The sequence below is a fragment of the Pelodiscus sinensis genome, chromosome 3 (assembly GCF_049634645.1).
Source record: "Pelodiscus sinensis isolate JC-2024 chromosome 3, ASM4963464v1, whole genome shotgun sequence".
NCBI classification, from domain to species: Eukaryota; Metazoa; Chordata; order Testudines; family Trionychidae; genus Pelodiscus; species Pelodiscus sinensis.
The window spans coordinates 134,370,511-134,391,100 of record NC_134713.1 but is presented as its reverse complement, the minus strand read 5'-3'; the positions used below and the strand labels follow the sequence as shown (position 1 = coordinate 134,391,100).

Genomic DNA, 20,590 nt, shown 5'->3' with positions numbered 1-20,590 from the left:
ATTCCACAACTCTGAAAACTTAAAATTGATAAAAATAAACATTGATATTGTGCATTAAAACTGTAAAACTAAATAAAAATAGAATTCTCCAAGCCTAAATGTAATGCAAAGTTTTAGGTACAGGGTCTTCAATGAGTCATGGACACAATAGGCTGCCCAAACTGAAAATCTTTTCTATTTAGGTGAAGATATTTTCCTCATGGAGAGCATTCTGCCTTATACTCAAATTTCTTGGAACTAGCAGTGAACAATCATACCACACAACAAGTCAACATACAGGATATCAGGTGCAGCAATTCCACATCTAGATGAATTATGCTATTCTGTTATTACATCTACACTATCTGGAAGTGCCATCCGAGGCTGCATAGACATTCTGAGCTAATGTTAACCACAATTGTCTCCACTAATAAGGAACAATCAGGATGATCAGTGGCTTCATCTCATCTGATTTTCTGTATTATTCTTAGTGTTGGGGGAATCTGTGGAAATGCATACGTGAAACCCTTACCCTGTGGCATACAAGAGATATCCTGTCCTGTAAGGATCCCAGTTGCATGACTCAATGAGGAATAAGATTCAGTATTGGTGGCAAACAAGTCTGTAATGGGATTTCCGCACTGGTGAAATATGGGTATGATAAAATTTTTCAGATACCATTCATGGTTGCTGATGGATTGTGTATCAAGATGGAATGTTACTGTGTTGTTAGCATTGTATATTAGGGATGTTAAATTTAGATTAATCAGCTAATCAAATTGTTGATGCAATTTGCATGGACATTCAATTAGTCAATAAGGGCACTGCACCTTTGAAGTGTACCAACAGCCCACAGGCGAAAGCGCTGCAGAAAGCATGGAGCCAGCAAGGGACTCAAGCAGTCCCTGGATAACCCCAAGCTCCATGCGGTGCTGCCACTTTGAAATGCTGCAGGGAGCCCAGCGTCAGGCTCCTCACAGCATTTCAAAGTGGCAGCGCCGCATGGAGCCCAGGGTCAGCAGGGGAGTCCCCAGCTGGCTCCGGGTTGCACACGTCATTTCAAAGCAGCAGCACCATGTGGAGCCCAGGGTCTGGCCCTGGGCTCCACACGGTGCTGCCACTTTGAAACACCCCATCCTCACCTCCCTCCCTCTTGCTGACTTGGATAGAGGCAGCAAGGCGGGGGAAGGGGGTAGAGGAAAGAAGTGATTAGTCAACTTATCTGATAAACATTTGCTTATTGGATAGTCAACTAGTCGTTCGCATCTCTACCGTGTATATTACCTCCTGGCTTCTCCATATTTGTTACATAATTCACTGCACCTCCATAACTCCTGGTTCCCACTGACTCTCCTGGCTCCACATCAATCTCCTGGCCTCCGCTTCCTCCTCCAACTCCCTCCACCCCCCCAAACCAGGGCTAAATTCGTCCTGGGATTTGTAGAGAGAAGTGATATTACAAACATGCAAGTATCACTTTTTCACAGCAGACTTACTAGCTATCTAGGAGGCTGTGAAAAGTTATAATAGTATGTTTGTTAATATCACTTTTCACAGCTTGGCAAGTAGCTGATTTGTACTGTGAAAAGTGACAGTATTAATACACACTGACATATCACTTCTTGCAGCATTATTTTTATTATTAAAGCTGCAAAAATTAAACCCATGAAAATTACAATGGTTTGGATGTGTAATTGTGCATATGTTTGCCTAAAGTTAAATATTTTAGGAAAAAGTACCAATATAGCCACTAGCAAGAGCTAGTGGCCTCACTTTGAAGCTACCAAAATATTTCTTGCAAGAACCCCTGACCTAGACTGGGGAGTTGAGAAGGAGAAGAGGAGCTAGGTTCCTCCCATCCCACCTGCAGTTCATGGCTCCAGGGATTCACCCCACTAATGGTGTAGGAATATGGGGTAAGAACTCTTCTACAAAAACCTCACATCTTTTGGGGTTCCTGAATTTCTCGTCCAGATCCAGCACATAAACACTATTCTGCCTTCGTTTTAGTAGCTATTTTCCCTCTCAGGTGAACTACTTCTGTAGTTCAACTGGAAGAAAACGGTTTCAGAGGGAAGATTCAAGTCCAACTGATGAGGGAGCTAGAGCCGTACTTAATAGAATTTATCTTCTTCCTCTGGTTGGAGTGTGAAGCATAACTCCGTAGCTTATAAAGACTGAGTGGCAAGTTGTCAGGCTTCAGAATAAACAGCTCTACTTGTAAATCCATGACAAACCATTAACACAGGACCACAGCTGGAGCCTAGGCAGCCTCCAGCTTCCTCTTTCCTTCCCCAGCAGTCACACACTTTCCATATTCCTTGTCACCCAACATCTAGCAATCCACCAGGGTTGGCTTTACCAGGACTCAGTAGGCCACCCAATGATGGCTTCCAGTGTATGCAGACAGTGCCATTGCTAACCCATTGGGGGTCCTAAGCAAGACTACTGGGAGGGAGACCCTCTACAAACACTACACACTAACAATTAATGGGGGGGGGGGGGCGCTCCCTTGCGCTGGCTGGTGCCTTAAGGAACTGGCTTCTGTTTAGCAGTGGCGGAGCAGGAAAAGCCCCTGGTTCATTCAGTGAGACAGGCCTGGTCGACACCTAAAACTTCCGACAAGCTGGCCCCACCCCTCAGGCCATGGCTGGGACACGTGCCTGCCCCACACCTGTGCCATGGGCGCGGACCCCGCTCAGGCAGCAGCAGCGCAGACACGGGCAGGTACCACTGTGGCGGCGGGAGGGGGGGCACCAAGCCCTGAGCGCCGGGGAGCGGAGCCAGGCAGCTCTATGGGCCCTCAGCAGCCTCCCAGCGCTGCTGCCCCCTCCCCCGCGCTCGGTAGCCACGGCAACCCCCTGATCCCCCCCTCACTGGGGGCGACTCACCATGTTATTCCCCCTCCCGGCACCGGAACTAGCGAATCCCACCCTCCCCGGGGCCGGAAGAGGCAGACCCATGAGTTGCCATGGTGAAAAAAAAAAGGAGGAGGAGGAGCAACGTCCCTTTTCACTTGTTGGCGCCGGGACCGGAAGTGACGCCACTACGCTCGGAGGGACGGAGCAGAGACTGCCGCCACGTTCGCCCGAGGAAGCGGTAAATGCGCATGCGTCCCTCACCCCGTGCTTTCCTACCAGAGCTAGGAAGCGGCGGCGGCCCGGACCAATCAGCGCGCTCCTAGGTTGGGCGTGGTTGTAGGCCCGGCCCTGGGGGGGGGGTTCTTCTCTAGGCACGTGGGCTGGAGCCTGCATAGAGCCTGCCTGTGTCCGCTCTGTGATTTCCTGCAAGGCTCCACCACAGTCACGAGTGTGAAAAATGTGTCACTGATTGTGAGATGGTGTCTTATGTGCTTCCACCTGCTGCTACACAGATTTCAAAGAGAAGGCAGGCGTTTCTCAAAGGGGGGAGGGAGGCGAGATAACAGAGCTGTCCTGTTCAACTTATTCATAAATGATCTGGGAAAAAGAGTAAATAATGAGGAAGCAAAATTTGCAAATGCAAAATCAAAATAGTTACGTACAAAGAAGAGCTACGAAGGGTCTTACAAGATCGGGTGACAAAACGGTAAAGAGTGGTGGAGCCAGCTTCTCCCACTAACCAGTCCCTTCCTTATTTAGGGTGGCTGCAACAAGCAGCAGCATCTTGCAGGCACAGCTGCCAGCAACACCTCCTTAGCAGTTAAGGAGGCATGTGGGATCTAAGGGAAGGGGTGGCCAGAGCTGGGCAAGACCCAGAACCCCTTCCTGAAGTGGGGAGCTGAGAAACGGGAAGGAAGAGCAGCCACAGCTGGGCAAGCCCCAGAGGCTTTGCTCTGGGTGGTGCATCAGTTAAGGTTGGGGGTAGGGGGTTCTTCTCACTTTTGTGGGGTCTTCAGCTGATATCTTTGGGGGTTAGTGGCTCCCACCCCAAAAAGGGTTCTCCACTGCTGCATTAAAGGTATGAAATAGCTTCACTACCAGGAGAGATTAAAAAGGCTAGTACTTTTCAGCTTGGAAAATAGATAAGGGATACAATAGAGGTCTTTAAAATCATGAAATGTGTAGAGAAAGTGAATAATGAAGTGTGACTTACACCTTATAACACAAGAACCAGGGATCTCCTAATGAAATTAATAGGCAGCAGGTTTAAAACAAAACGAAGAACTACTGCATACAACACAGACTCTACCTCTGAAACTCATTGCCAGGGGCCATTGTAAAGGCCAAAATTATAAATGAGCTCAAAGAATTAGATAAATTCATGGAGTACAGGTCTATTGATGGGTATCAGCAAAATGGTCAGGGATGCAGCCCCATGGTTTGAATCCCATAAGCCTCTGTCTGCCAGAAGTTAGGATAATGGCCCTGTTCTGTTCCTTTCTTGTGAAGCATCTAGCATTGGGCACTGCTGGAAGACAGGATACTATGCTAAATGGATCATTGGTCTGATGCTGTATGGCCATTAGAACATAACGGCCATACTGGGTCAGACCACAGGTCCATCTAACCCCATATCCTGTCTGCTGACTGACTGTGGTCAATACCAGATGTCCCAGGGGAAGGGATCACAACAGGTAATCCTCATTTCATCCCTCCCATCACCCACCTCCAGAGAAACAGAGGCTAGGGCGACCGTTCCTACCCATCCTGGCTTATAGCTATTGATGGACCTAACCTCCATGAATCCATCTAGCTCTCTTTTGAACTTTGTTAAAGTTCTAGCCTTCACCACATCCTCTGGCAAGACATTCCACAGGTTGACTGTGCACTGTGTGAAGAAGAACTTTCTTTTGTTTTAAACCTGCTGCCTATTACATTTATTTGGTGACCCCTAGTTCTTATATTGTGGGAATAAGTAAATAACTTTTCCTTATTCACTCTTTCCACACCGATCATTTTATAGACCTCTATCATATCCCGCCCCCCCCTTACTCTCCTCTTTTCTAAGCAGAATAGCCCAAGTCTTTTCAAATCCCTAGGTTTTTTTGCCCTTTTCTGAACCTTTTCCAATACCAATATATCTTTTTTGAGATGAGGCGACCACTTCTGCATGCAATATTCAAGATGTAGGCGTACCATGGTTTTATATAGAGGCAATAAGATATTTTCTGTCTTATTCTCTATCCCTTTCGTAATGAATGCTAACATTCTATTTGCTTTTTTGACTGCCACTGCACATTGAGTGGATGTTTTCAGAGAACTATCCACAATGATTCCAAAATCTCTCTCGAGTAGTTGTAGCCAAATTAGTCCCCATCATATTGGATATACAGTTGGGATGTTTTCTAATGTGCATTACTTTACATTTATCAACATTAAATTTCATTTGCCATTTTGTTGCCCAATCCCTTAGCTTGGTGAGATCTTTTTGAAGCTCTTCAGTCTGCTTTGGTCTTAACGGTCTTGAGCAGTTTGGTATTACCTGCAAATTTTGCCACCTTATTGTTAACCCCTTTCTCTAGATCATTTATAAATAAGTTGAATAGGATGCATCCTAGCACAGACCCTAGTTACCTCTCTCCACTTGGAAAACTTACCATTTATTCCTAGCTGGTGGTTCCTGTCTTTTAACCAGTTATCAATCCAAAAACAAACCTTCCCTCTTATCCCATGACAGCTTACTTTACTTAAGAACGTTTGATGAGGGACCTTGTCAAAGGCTTTCTGGAAATCTAAGTATACTATATCCACTGGATCCCCCCAGCCACATATTTGTTGATCCCTACACATTCCTACACGTGACTTGTATGGAAAAAAAATCTGTGCCATATATAGGGATGTGAACAGGTAACTGGTAAGCATCACCCTAAGGCTCCGTCTACACTGGCAGCTTCTTGAGGAAGAACAGCTGTTCTTCCACAAAAACTTGCCAGCTGTCTGCCCTGCACAAGTATTCTTCCATAAGTAAATTTACAGTATAGTGTTGTAAACAGGGCTTCTTATGGAAGAGTTATTCCTCTCCCCACAAGGAATAAGCTTGCTTGCGCAAGAGCTCTTTCAGAAGAGGGCAGTGTAGACAGGCAACATGAATTTCTTGCTCAAGGAGTCCCTATGGTTAAAATGGCCATCAGAGCTTTCTTGCGGAAGAGAGCATCTACACTGCCACGGATGCTCTTGCGCAAAAGCAAGACAGGGTAGACACTCTCTTGTGGAAGAGTTCTTGCACAAGAAGCTTCCAGTGTAGACATAACCTTACTGTGTGATGCTTAACCATTACTCGCTAACTAGTAGCTCTGGGAGCCACCATGGGCAGAGGGCTGCTCTCACCAGGCCCCCTGCACAGGGCCAGCAGAAACTCCCTACCTCAGGCTGAAGCAGCCCCCGCTACCAGAGGTAGGGGCTGCTGTGGCTGGACTAAAGCAGCCCCTGCCCAGGTAGGCTGGAGTGGCCCCTACCCCACCCTTCTGTTTAAATCAGTTAACAGATTAAATGGAATTTTATATCCCTAATGCCCTATCCACATCATTCTAGAACTTGTGTCTAATATAGATGGAAGAGACATTTTCACAGACCTTTACTTAAAATCTAGGAGATGGGTGTGGCATACCACAGAGGGGTTTTTTTTCCATTGAAATTTCCTTTGTGCATATCTAAAACAGAAAAAAAACTATGCAGCATTTTAGGGGAGGCAGTTTAGGCACTGACTCTAGCTGCTGTCTTCCTTGCCAATCAAAACCAACAGGGCAAGTCAGAAAGGAACAAAGGAAGAAGGGATAAACAACATAGATGATACTTATCCAGATCTCTGCTGGTTGTGATTTCTGCTCATCATTTATTTTATTTAGTTTTATTTTATATCCAGGGTGTTTATCTCCTGCAAAAATTAGGCTGTTAATGTGGCTGATGGCATTTAAACGAGCTGCAGAAGTATTAGTTTCCTCATATACAAAGATTGATTTCACCTCCCTGACAGTTACTAACTCCCAAAGACAAGCAAAACGTTTGAGAAAACATGATGCCTCATGCAGGTGACAAGGATGATATCTGGAAATATAAAATATGTTGCTGGTAGAAGGAAGATATTGAAGCTAAGACATATGATTGGCAGAGACCAGGGCTGAGATTTTCAAAAGTACCTGGCAGATTTATCAGAGGTGCCCAAGGATCAGACAACAATGGGACCTCGTTGTGCTAGGCACTGTACAGAAACAGAGTAAATGGCCCCTGCCCTTATGAGCTTACAATCTAAACAGATGAGAAAGGGAGAGGATTAGTTCAGCCAAACAGTCAGGGAAGAGATGAAAAAGGCATATCAGGACGGTAGAAAATTCTTTGAATGGCCAAAGGTCCCTTCTTGAATTCCTCCTGCCCTTACCACGCTGGCTTCTCTCTGTAGTTCCTTCCCCTCTCTCCTCCCCCCCTCGACAGTCAGAAGAATGGAAGGGAAGAGCAGTTGTAACTAGTGCCTCTAGCCTGTGGGGAGGAGGAGATAAGAAAGGGAGGTTCCCCTGCATATTCTCAGAAGAATAATTAGAATAGTTCAGGAACACTATAAAGTATAAATATCATGTGTTCACAGGAAACATTAACAAATTATTTTCAGACAGTTCAGCTGCTAGGAGGAACACAAGTCACACTGAAAATCAAAGTATTTGGAAACATCTGAAACTCCCAGCCCTTGAGTCTAGTTCTAGCTGTACCACAGCCTTTTTATGAGACCTTGGTCAAATCACTTCAATGAAATTCACACTACGATTTATTTCGGAACATTACCATAATAAATCATATCAAGCAAACTTGTTTGAAATAGATCTTGCTGTATTTACTGTGTCTTAAGGGGTTAACTGTGCACACAATATACACAACAGCTCAGGGTATCACTGTTTTAATTAATACTTTTGTACATACTCCACACTGAAAAAAATACAAATAGCTGAATGTGCGAGCAATTTCCTCGGTAGAGAAGGCAGGCAAGGCTCCCATGCTCTGCTAGTATATGGCAAAAATGAGATGTTTAGCAGCACTTTAAACACATCCAGTGGCTATCAGTGACCAACCTCCCCCCCGTCACCGCATATGTACTTGATTCTTCAACTACTGCAAACCAGGTTACTCCACAGTGCACCAAGTTCTCATGGTACTGTGCATGGTAGCAATAGCAGAAACTAACCTAATTCTGATAATCAACCCCACTTTTAAAATGTACTGATGTAAACTATGTATTCTGAGCCAAAGCCAAATGGTCTTAAACCGTTTGGGAATGACTTAGTCATGAGCTATGTACATTTGAATTAAGCCAAACATAACATAGAACCCTACATGGATACAAAATTGGTGTCTCCAAAAAATAACCTACCGATCCCCATCTACATCTGTGGATATTTGCAAACATACAGGGTTCTAGATACAAAATGTGTATCAGCATCTGCAAAAGTAAGCCCTGGATATCCTGGATTTGCAAGGTTTTACCTATAACCATCTTTATTGTAAAATATTTCCTATGGATGATGCTGACCAACAGTTTAAGACTGCAATTAGTGGACCATTTCAGATAAAATTCCTCCAATGCTCACACATGCTTTTGTATCTCAATATTAAAAAAAATAACCCTGAAGAGCTTAAAGCTAAACACAGCCTTTCTGTAAGGAACAGCCAGTTGGAGAGAAGGAGGCAGCGAAATACAGGGGATAACAAAAATTGACTATTCAAAGTCACTGGCAGACAACTAGCTGTGATGAGAAATATAAAAATGTGACATGGAGCTATTGGCCTGACTCCTTAAATGAGGTGGTTTTAAAAGCATTCTGTGTTACATATGGTAAAGACATTCTCCTCCAAAATTGTGTTAGAATGACTTAACCAGGGGTTAGACAGAGTCACTGAAAGGAAGCGTGATGAATTTAAATTCCCAGGCTTCTGCTCCAAGCATTATCACACGTTCTCTTAGCTCCACTAAATAACCAATTTCCCCCACTGGTCTGCCATCTTTGATTATGAGTTTGGTCCCCCCATGGAGAGAAAGAATCTTGTCTCAGGATGAGTCAGCTGAGGAGCTTTAGCTGGGCTGAGGCATGTTTTTTTCCCCCTTGTATTTTCAAACTGTTGGCCCAGACCACTGGGATTAAATAGTCACCCGAATCACAGTTTCCACTTTATTTGTAATCTGGCACAATTGTGAGGTAATTGCACATATTCAATATCTGCACACTGTTTATTTAGGAAATAGCACTTAGGTTTACATTAACTTTTTAAATACTTGAAGTGAGTCTTGTCCTACAGAAATGAAATGAGGTATTTACACATTTCCCCTCAATGCCCCCCATGTTCTGGTATTACATCAGAAAATGTTATAAGCGGTAATTGAATAAGATTCAGTTTTGGACAACTTATGTAACAAAACTGACAGACAGGAAAACAGTAAAAACAAGACAAATAGCAACATTTTATTGTGGGGCAATCAACACTGAAACTAAAGCTATGTGACTGCTCATCATGCTTTTTTACATACATTTTTCTTTTACCAACAGGAGGACATAGCTTAATACTCCGTAGCAATGTTTATAACATTTCAAAAGCAAAACATTCACGAAAGGACACACTTGTGTATGAGTCTCTCAGAGCAAAAATACAACTAACCTCACTCCAGTTTGAATCATCTGGTAAATTTGCTGCAAACTATGATATTGTTTTGTCTGCACCTTTGCTTTTTGGAATTTTGGGTTATGAAAAGTGGCCTCTTGACATGGTTCAACTTTGTACTTGTGAGGGACCAAATTCCAAAACTCCCCCCTGTATCTCACATCTTCAATTAGGTGAGAGACTACATTAAAAAAGGATTCCTCCCCACTACCTTCTTCCCACAAAGGCAGAAGCAGCGTAGAATTGAAGGGAAGCATCACAACCACAGTGTTGGAGAACAGATAAATGCTATATATAACAATCTACTGGTAGAAATATTCCCCCTCTCCTTCAGAGTCACTTCTCTAAGAACAGGATTATAAAAGTCTTCTAAAGAAACACTTTAGAGAATTACTGCAAAAATAAAAATGTTATCTCCTAAGTCTCAGAATCTGGAGATCAAAAGGTCATGCCTGAAAACAAATTCAGTGATATAATCTATCCAATGGATTTTTGGCCATTAAAGTTTCTACTTTGCCAATTACTGCTGGGCTCAGGAAATAGTTATTGCCAAAGTAAAGTGAGTTTCCATTCTAAGAGAATGTCTATAGCTGCTGCGCTGCAGCTGTACTACAATAAGTAAAGTCTACACTGAAGTGTAGTGTCTATGTTGATAAGAGGGGTTCTGCCATTGAAATAGGTAATCCACTGTCCTGAGAGGTGATACCTTGGTTAACAGAGGATTCTTCTATTGACCTAGTACGATCTACATTTGGTCAGGAGTATTAATCTTTTGCAACCCTGAGAAATGTAGCTATACCAATGTAAGCTGTCAGTGTACACCAGACAAAGGATATTCCAGAAGTAGGAAGACCCTAGCACACATCACCTGAAAACTATAAAAGCTGATCCTCTCTCTTTGCCAGGAAGCAAGGGACAATAAAAAGTTGGCTTGTCATTATTGACTTGTATCTATATAAAACTGTCAAAAGCTCATACCCTTTCCTAAGACCTCTAAACAATAAAAACATGGAAATTCACCAAAGCAAGTGAAGAAGCATCATTCAATACTCAACAGCTCAAGAGAACCTAGCTTATAGTGAAACCAACAACTGCCTTGAAACAAAGCAGCATCAGAACCATGGCACAATTGTGACAGATTGTTACCAATCTGCCTGAGGCGTCAGGGTCATTGGGGTATGACACAGTGACCTCAATAACAGGTTATACCACTACCTACTCACTCCTTTTTATTTCATTCTCCCCATATATAATTTGGCAAAGGTCACCAACACCCATTAATGCCAAAGGCATTTGGACAACGGGAACAAGGAAGGAGCCTAACTAAGACGACAATTCTTTCCATTCCCGTAGCTGAGAAACACAAGAGATCTGCAAAGTGTCAAAGTGAAGCATTGTGGAGTAACTAAATACATAACATTTAGTTGGAGACATGATCTATGCTACCAAGTTTTGCCAGCATAGCTGTATTTATTAGGAGTGTGGAAAGTCTCAAACCCTCAATAAAATAGTTATGCTAGTAAAACCCTCAAGGTAGGTGCAACTATGAGAAATGGAAGACTGCTTTCTTGAACATAGCTAATGACATTTAGGGAGACCAGCAGAAAACAACCAAGAACCCCGCGTACACTGCATTGACATGAAGGAGATGTCGGCTGAGGCACTGTAGCATCGATAGGGCTAGAGTAATTATGAAATATCCTTGACATGTGGGTGAATACAAAATAGATACACAGGTTTGCTTCACACTTGGATAAGGAAGTCCATAGCAGTTGCTCAAATGTCAATTTCAACTGACACAGGTTACAAAATAATTTGATGGCCTGCATTAAATGCTTGAAATGCTTGATAATTAAGCTTGTATTCTTCAGGATGGATCTGGCAACCGAGTCAACAGATGTTATAGTTGTTCCTGTATACTGGACAAAATGTATTATTTCTATTCCGTGGAGAAGATTACATCAGTCCTTCATTCCCCCGTCAAACTACATAGTGTGCTTTAATCACACTTAATTTCTTATTAATATCCTCAGAGGAGGATTGGAGCCCATTCCTCATTTAAAAAAAAAAAAACGTACAATTGATTCTCCTACTCCCACCCATGTGATTTTCTACATTGAATTCCATGCCTGACAGAGTTTAGCTATTACGCCACTTACTGTAGTGCAGCGCTAACTTTGGCTAATCAGAATGATTTTGACCAGGAGCAACAGAAGCTAGGTTTGTTTGTTTTTTTTAAACACAAACTCTCAATGCAGAACCTGGATGAAGTCCATGTGCAAGCAAGAAGGAATGGCTGATTTGAATATAAGGCAGGCCTATTCCCAGCATTCACAAATCACTCTTTTAGTGAGAGAAGTATGCAAGACTGTGCTATAATGCTGAGCTGCACTTCTGCCTGGCCTCTTCCAGTTCTGTGCTTTGAGAAAACGTAGTGCCTAATAGCTCAAAAAAAGGATGTAAGAGGGATCAGAGACCTGTACTGGCTACACAGCAGAGATTAAATAACAATCTTCTCTCTCTCTCTGATGCATATGAACATTTATGGTTTCTCTGTGACCCTAGCTAATAATGCTGCATCATGCAGGTGGTGTTTTCCATTAACAGGTGAGGAATGATTTTTACACTTCATGTGTGACTCTGAAATCTGACACTACTAATGAAACATGAAGGAATGGACTAAAAGGAAAATTTTGCTCGGAAAATTAAAAAGACTAAAATATTTAAAAAAACTATTTACCTAAAATAATTATTGCACCAAATGGTACTTAAGACAAGCCTACACAATTTCATGGAAAGAGAAATGAGGAGTCTTAAGTCTGACTAGGAAACCAAGAAGTACTAACCAACTTTAGCGATGAAATCTATGACAAAGGTAGAATGAATTACCCAGAAGTGCCCAGCTTCACAATTTTAGGGCAAAACAAAACAGAACTTTAAACCTCTAGAAAACTGAGGCATCAAAATATTATAGTGCTACTTCTACCTTTCCAAGCTGTCCCAAGAGTTGGACCAGGAACAGAACTCACATACCTTCATTATGTATAATATTTGAACAAACAAACAAAACACCCACACCTTTGCACTCTTGCAGTTTTTTAATCAAACAGATTATACTCTTTAAAGGGCATTTCAGTGTAACAGTGCCTCTTCTATTTCTGATCTCCTGCTATTGCTTTAATTCTTTTTGTAATATTAAGCCATCTCTACAGTTCTTCAGACCTGAACAGAAAAATCATATTTAGGTCTCTGAACAGCAGACAGAGCTTGCGCCATTCTATACTTCTTGATATTGTGCAATGGATAAAAGAGGGCTCTGTCATAGAATTGTAAGCATCCTAGTCCTACATCAGTTAATTCTTTTTATAGCTAAACTAGAAGATCAACTCTCTTCAGTGATTTGACTGCTCTATTCTGGAAGCAATAAGAAAAGTTAATATTTTGATGGCAACCTGAATAGAAAACACTCAAGTTTCCAATTTTAGAAGAAAACCTACAAACAAGCTATATAAACAGATTTCTAAATTACTGATGGTAAAAATCCAGGCACTATTTTATAGCAAAATCTTCACAAGTTGGGGAGGTTCGTTTTTGTAATTACTGTAGATTTTTTGAAGAAGGCATCTGATGCCATCCTACAAAGATTTTCTTATGGATGTTTTAATCCTAGTTTAGCTCCACAGTAGAATTTGTAAACAAAATGTTGACTGTATGCAGCATAGGCCAAATATTCATTTCTTTTTATTACAGTATTTAAAGGTCATGGTTTAAATTTCTTCATTATGTCATTTAATATAAAAAAGCTTTTGGTGTTTTTTTGTTGTTTTGTTTTTACACACACAAAGAATGTAGTGATTTTACTTTTTAAAAAAAGCAGATCAGTTGAGTTTATTTCAGATCTTAGTATACAAACCGAAGCACATGAAAGGTATAAAAATTTACTGTGTGCTATGTATTAAATATCTAGCCACTTATTTTAATGCTCTCCTCTGTAGCTTAAAGTAAGGGCGAGAATGGAAACTTATCTAAACTTTTAGTTACTGTAAACAAACTAATACATTGTAGAAATACTACAGTAGTTCTAAAACTTTACAGTTGGACAGCATCATTTATTCTCTCCAAAATCAGTTGGGCTTCAAGTAAGAGTTAACATACCTTAAGAATAAGCTAGCATTCCACCGAGGAAGCTTTACAAAGGGATTAAAGAAAAACAGCACTGAGGAAAAACAACATAATGTAGCAATTTGTAACTAATTTAACACATTTTTAATAATTTCAATTGGTTTGATGGGATTTTGCTGTTCTGTTACCAAAGGTATTTAAAAAAAACCTGTTCTGTGAATTGTATAGCCACACTATAACCAGACAAAGGACAAGATAGAAAGCAGCTGGTCTGTTACTATTTGGATACTTAAAAAAAATTATGTTCATTCCCAATGCTGTTCTTGTTGTGGGGGAAATGGCTCATTTGGCACAGTATGAATAAAATATTAAAAAATTGAAAAAAATGTACAGAGTTCTAGTTGTAAGTTAGTAATTACCAGGAGGAGAGCAGGAAAAGTAAATGTCATGGGGGGGGATGGGATGACCCTATATGTATAAATCTTTCAGCAATCAATACAACTGAACCTTATATTGGCAGCAAAATACACAAATTAATGTTCATACCATGATTAGATTGCTAGAAGTTTTACCCCAGGTTTTATTGTGCTTTAAACCTCCATGGCCTGCGAGTAAATCCTGACTAAAAAGGCAAGGAGGCCTTAATCAACACTTTCCACATTGTATAATTTTCCTTTCAAATGTAAATTGCCAGTGCAGATATTTAAAGGTATGAGAAGTCTTGTAAACTCTGGCTGCATTCCCGCAGTCTGTACCAGTTGCTCATTGCGAGCAATACTTTCTCCTCACTTTTATACAGCAGTTCTTTAAACTGTGGTATCACCAAAGTCCTTGTTCCAGCGAATATATGCATCCAGGGTCTGAGGACTCAAACTGCGCTTTATCTTCTTCAAAGACTCTGTGAAATCTGTCAATCTGATATTCCTCATCTACACAAAAAATGAAAGGTATTTTAAGACCATGAATATGCCATGTGCTTACTCAAATGAAGACTTTGGATTTTACTTTCAGAACACTACAAATATACATGCTTGTTAAAATTTGGATTTGAGTAGCTACAATAGAATTAGAATACAATGAAGACCACAAGTAATTAAAAAAAAATCTGACAACATTTAAGTCTCTTATGATCTAAAAAAGTGAAATATTACTAGTTTCTATTCAACTAGATGGTGCTAGTCAATGCATGTGATGGACTTGTGCTCAGAGCAGGAGGACCTTGTTCATAATGTTGTCTTTTCACAGATAACAGGATTAAAATGTCTTCTCACTAGGGATGTTAAATTTAGATTAATTGGCTAATCGAATAGTCGATGCAATTTGCTGCAGGGAGCACAGGCCAGCAGGGGCTCAAGCAATTCCCACTGGCCCTGTGCTCCCCATGACGGCAACACCACGTAGAGCCCGGGATCACTCCCCATGCAGTGCTGCTGTGGGGAGCCCAACATCAGGCACTGCACAGTGTTTCAAAGTGGCAGCGCCCTGTGGAGCCCACAGTCTGGCCCTGGGCTCCACATGGCGCTGCTGCTTTAAAGCACCCCATCCCCTTCCCCCACTTGCTGCCTTTTTCTGATAGAGGCAGAAGAGAGGGGGGAGCAACTATTTGACTAGTGTGTTGACTATCTGATAAGCATTTGCTTACTGGATAGTCGACTAGTCATTCACATCCCTACTTCTCATACAGTGGTGTTTTATTGTAAAATGCCCCCAGTCCACAGAAGACATGCACCAAAAGTATATACTCTTACTCTCCAAAATTATATTCATATGTAACTTTAGCATATTGTTCTTTTGATTCCTTAGAGCAGTCTGGCTATGCAAGAATTACATGCTAAGAACCGGGAGGGAGAAGCTAATTCAAGGAAGGGTGAAATAACCAAGGAAAAAATTCCAGATTGTCAAACGAACAAGAACAGTTTCTACACCTTTCACACCTTGGGAGGCTGAGAAAGCCTCCCAACAAGTCACTAAGACTGTCTAAACTGCTCTGCAGTTTGGATTACACAAACTGAAAGACTCTTCATTTGCATTAGCATAGTTCTCTTTAAAAAGGACTTTGTTAAAGGAGAGCTAGGAACTTTTTAGTTCACACCTGCAGCATCTACCTGGGTAGGTTACAGCATAGCACTTCGGTCACACAACTAATCACACCCATACAGACCTCCGGGGAAGCACAAATCCTACACAAACACATACATTACGATCTCAAAAGCTCCACACTTCTTTGGGCCTAGTGTTTGCTGGTGCAGCCAGACGTGCTACAATGACAACAGAAAAAGAAATACCCTGGACTGAGGGAATTGCAGCAATTTGTTTTTTTTATGTACAGTCAAATCCTATGACAATGAGGCTTTTAGCTAGGTGTAGAAAGACTCCACCATCCAAGAATTAATGGCTGGCTGTGTACCATCAACAGAAAACATGAAATACATTGCATTTATATTGGGCTCCTCTGCCTGCTGCTTCTGCTTACCCTGTCAGAGGCAAATCTTTAAAGACAGAGACAAAGATCAGCTTACAAATATAGCAGGATTATGGGAATCCCTTATCAGGGTGAACTCCACGTCTCTTACATGGTCTTCATCCTTTTACAAAAACTTCAATAATAAGGCTGCAACTCTGAACAAACAGCTAGACAGGAAATTAAGTTTCTCCCTACTCCTTTCCTGCAATATGCATTGGGCATGCATTTGCTCCACTTTTTCAGGAAGTAGTTGTACACTTGGGGCTTTGATTTGTTCAGTCTTTTTTGCATGCCTTCTGAGATTAGAAAAACATTCACACAAACAACAGCATGGGTACTAGGCGGACATATCACTTAAGCTACTCGTTTGATACTACCTTTCTGTGATGGACACAGAAATGTTATGTATTAATTTAATACTGAGATGCACCAAGTTTGTGACCCCTATGATGAAGTTATTATATATTGGGTTATATGCTCTGCTCTAGCTTCATAAGGGACTGTGGAAATATAAGCAGAGAAGAAACATAATGGATTTAGATTGTCAATCTTCCAAAAAAACATTGGAGGCCATTACAGGACAATGGTCTACTTCTAGGCTGAATCATAGAGTACTAGGACTGGAAGGGACCTTGAGAGGTCCTTGAGTCCAGTCCCCCACCCTCATGGCAGGACTCAGTACTATCTAGCAATATAGCTGTTTTGCCAGGCTGGAAGGTAGAGATTAAGAAAACGCTAAATAACACTAACTTTCTCAGAGAAGAAGGGTGTGTGGAGGGACAGGATTAATAAATCAGGAGATGGGAAAGGAGACTGAGGAGGAGTCCAAAGTTGGGCCTTTTCCCAGATGCTGGAAATGGTAAGCCAAAAGGCAGTCACTTATATATGCTGGTATAAGACTAAGATGTATTATTATAGTAATGGACCAGGATTCCACTGTGCTAAGCACCGTACAAACACAACAGCTCCAACCCTAAAGAACTTACAGTTCAGACACAGTTTACATACTTTTTTTGAAAAACTAATCTATTTATGAAATACACGCTTTTCAGCTACTTTGAATAGTTTAAGGTTTAAGCCTGAAGTTGGTTTCAACACATGTGTTCTCTGCTGGTGGGCACTGTAGATGCACTGAAGTTTGACCCAAGTCAAATTCTACATGCATTCTCCAGAAGCACAGGTTACATGGAGTGATAATATATTGCACCTAGTATCTTGAAGAGGAAAAAAAAGTTTCTCTTCCCATCTTCACCACTAATACGAGTCAAATTGTGCCCACCCTTGTTACCTCCCATCCATTCCTACTAAAGCTCTGGGGAGTAAGTTCGCACAAAACTTGACACTACCTCAATTATTGTTATATACACTTATTCTCAACATGGATCTTACGAGCTTCTTACCATAATGCCAAAGACATTCATATTGATATTTAAAAAAAAAAAATATTACTATTCAGCATTTTATATTTGCAAATACAATTTTGTTAGTAATAAAATTCATTTCCCAGACCTGAAAAAACCAGCTCTGTAAGCACAAAAGTCTCTCTCTCTCTCATACATGTATGTATGTATGTATGAAGAGAAGATTTAAAAATCAACGTTACCATGCCCACTTTGTCTTTTTATATATGCAGTGTTGTTGTAGCCATGTTGGTCCCAGCATACTAAAAGTCACTTTAGCCTTTCAAAGGAAATGGAAGGGGAGGAAATCCTAGGACTCCATGTTACCAATATTTTTAAGAGAGATCTTTTCTCTTAACTCAAACAAGGAATTTTTTTAAAATTAGGGAAAAATGTTTTTACAATAATTTAGACACATGTATATGTGTTCCACCCAGACGGAATAGTCATGTTACCGCAGCTTACCTCGCTGGCAGACATATTCTTCACTTGTTCTGGTTTTAGCTCTGTTTAGAAAAAAAATAAAGACACACGAGCAATGAGTTTCACACAAAAGACATCAAGAATTTTAATGCCTAAAACATTTTATGTTCAATTCTACATTGATAAGCGATTAAAATCGGTACTGGCACCTTGCAATGCAACATGCCTACTCCTTATATATTCTGAGTGGGAGCGCTTAGGTGACTACATTTTTATTGCTTTTCACTCCTCTTAGCCCTGGCACAGCCAACACAGCTGAGAGTATGAAATGATTCCATTTCTCTCTGCGAATGAACAGAATTATTTAAGTTCGAGACAGTGAAATTAGTTTGCACAAAGTTTAAAAGTAATGATTCTATAGAGGTCTTCAAATAACCACCTCATTGACAACAGATTGCAGACTACAGTGTAACAGAGAACTTTCAGTTACTCTGCATAAGATTTCCTAAAAGAAGGATATAAAAATTGTAGTTTGTAGAGCTGGCATTTAGAAGGAGAATTTTTTTTAAATTTCACATTTGAGACAGAAGCCAGAAAGGAGAAGGAGAAAACACTGAACGCCCACAATGCAATTTTTATGGGCTATTCTCAAATAAGTACATGCTCAACATGAACATTTTATATTATAACATTTTATCTGTACACAACTTTTAAGTGTAAGCACGGGTTTCCATCTTACTGGAGAAAAAGAACATATGATGGCTCTGAGACAGCCACTTTTAATACAATAATGTTCCCTAGTTTTCATGCAGTTTAGTAGACCTGTGATTCCCCAAGTCTAATCACACTGATAAACAACAGCTGATTAAAAGAAACTACTGAAAAGAAAGTTTCTTCCCAGCAACTGGAGTTCAGAATATTTACAGATTCACATGCTAGAATTTGTGCTCTGTGCTTCAAACCCATGAATCACTTCAAAACAGCTTACTATTGGGGTGTGTGGGGGGGGGCCTTTGGCACCTCAACCTATAGAGACATAAAATTGAGTTACAGAAGGACCACATCCTCCAATTGCCCTCAGTTCTTTGCCGTTCTGAAAGACTCCAAAGTGAAGAGGAGAGTGTGTAAGCGTGGCACACATGGGCAATATATTTGGATACTTAAATTACCATTAGCCATCACTTCATAAAATTGTCTCTGCTGACCCCCCCCAATCTAGCAGATTAGCTACAGTAGCAATACCTAGAAGAACTGAGTAGCTTAACGGTAACTGAAAGGCTGCTTTTCTGACACAAGCCTCCAATTTGGCTCCAGCATTGAGAGTGAGCAGTGCTAAGTTAAGTGTTGTTTCAAATAAAAATTTTAAAAAGAGGAATGTTAAAAGATAGGACAGTGTGGCAGGCCTTACTTGATTGTGTTCATGTAATTCCATCACTGAACCTGCAAATGGTCCTAACAACTGAAAGCCTGTTTTCATACATGCAGATAAGATTAGACAATTCCCCTATGGCATTTCCTTCTGAAGACTACAAACAACCAATGATCAACAACTTTTTAGACATTCAATTTATGAAGTAGGTGAAGACTATTCTCCAATACAGACTGCTATGAGGGATATGATCTAGTTAAGATGGAATTGACACTAATTTGGGAGACATGCAATTCCATGAGTGAAGACAAAAATTGAAACATTTTTATCACCTATAAATATCAAATGGTTTATAATGACATTTTGAAAAGCACCAAAAAGCAATGCTACAGTGTCTTAGCATTACAAGACTCAGGATTTATTCTGGTTAATTTTGGAGATTGGGGAGAGATGGACAAATGACTAAGATGACACAGCATCTCAATTTCCTGTAGAGGTTTTAAAATAATAAAAACGCACTATAGGAAAAGCCACATTACTTACCTCGAATAGGGCCCAGTGCTGCATCCTTTGCTAATGCAGTTAAGTCACTTCCTGAGTATCCATCTGTCATTCTTTTACAGGGGGAGAAGGGAAGGACAGAAAAACAAAACAAAACTGTGAAATGCATCTTAATACATGCACATCACCAAAAAGTGAAATAGTATTTCCCTTCAGATTAGATAACAAATTGCTCAGCATAATTAGTAAATGACACAAATGTTACTTAGAACACATTTCTCAACTGAAAACACTTTAATGCATCAAGTTTAATATCAATATTAAATGTAAGTAGCATTCTAAGCAATCAAAGTCTAGCAGCTAAAATCTATTGCTGACAACCATTATAAAACACACACTCACTTATAAATGCAATTGTTTTTCTTCAAACAACCCACTAGATAGCACTTTCTACTCTCAAATACTTGCCTAGGACTGTCCCGATACAGTTGCTGGGGCTTCTTCATATCACAATGACTAGATTCTAATGGCAAATACTTTGTGTTGTGCTTCTACCCCATGACCAATTTCTTTGGTGATCCAGTCTACAGCAGAACCTCAGAGTTACGAACACCAGTTACAAACTGACCGGTCAACCACACCCCTCATTGGAACCAGAAGTACAAAATCAGGCAGCAGCAGAGAGAGAGAAAAAAAGGAAGAGACAGCAAATACATTTGACAAGACCAAGAAACCGTTCCTGTGCTTCATTTAAATTAAGATTGCTAAAAAG

General features: G+C 40.8%; 2 protein-coding genes across 6 annotated transcripts in view; both read right to left on the bottom strand.

Annotated features, from left to right (window-relative positions):
• SLC30A6 (solute carrier family 30 member 6) overlaps positions 1 to 3,023 on the bottom strand; it is a 30,276-nt gene extending 27,253 nt beyond the window's left edge. The window contains exon 1 of one of the 2 annotated variants that reach the window (XM_006135220.4): positions 2,871 to 3,023. In XM_006135220.4, the coding sequence (XP_006135282.1) occupies positions 2,871 to 2,942 (72 nt within the window). In that variant the 5' untranslated portion in view covers positions 2,943 to 3,023. The remainder of the gene's footprint in view (positions 1 to 2,870) is intronic. The other variant, XM_006135219.4, reaches the window with a different exon arrangement.
• A 6,069-nt stretch (positions 3,024 to 9,092) lies between these two features.
• SPAST (spastin) overlaps positions 9,093 to 20,590 on the bottom strand; it is a 63,061-nt gene continuing 51,563 nt past the window's right edge. For all 4 annotated transcript variants that reach the window (XM_075924924.1, XM_075924923.1, XM_075924921.1 and 1 more), the window contains 3 exons: positions 19,861 to 19,931; positions 17,991 to 18,031; positions 9,093 to 14,590 (listed from right to left, as the gene is read on the bottom strand). In XM_075924924.1, coding sequence (XP_075781039.1) covers positions 14,468 to 14,590; positions 17,991 to 18,031; positions 19,861 to 19,931 — 235 coding nt within the window. In that variant the 3' untranslated portion in view covers positions 9,093 to 14,467. The remainder of the gene's footprint in view (positions 14,591 to 17,990; positions 18,032 to 19,860; positions 19,932 to 20,590) is intronic.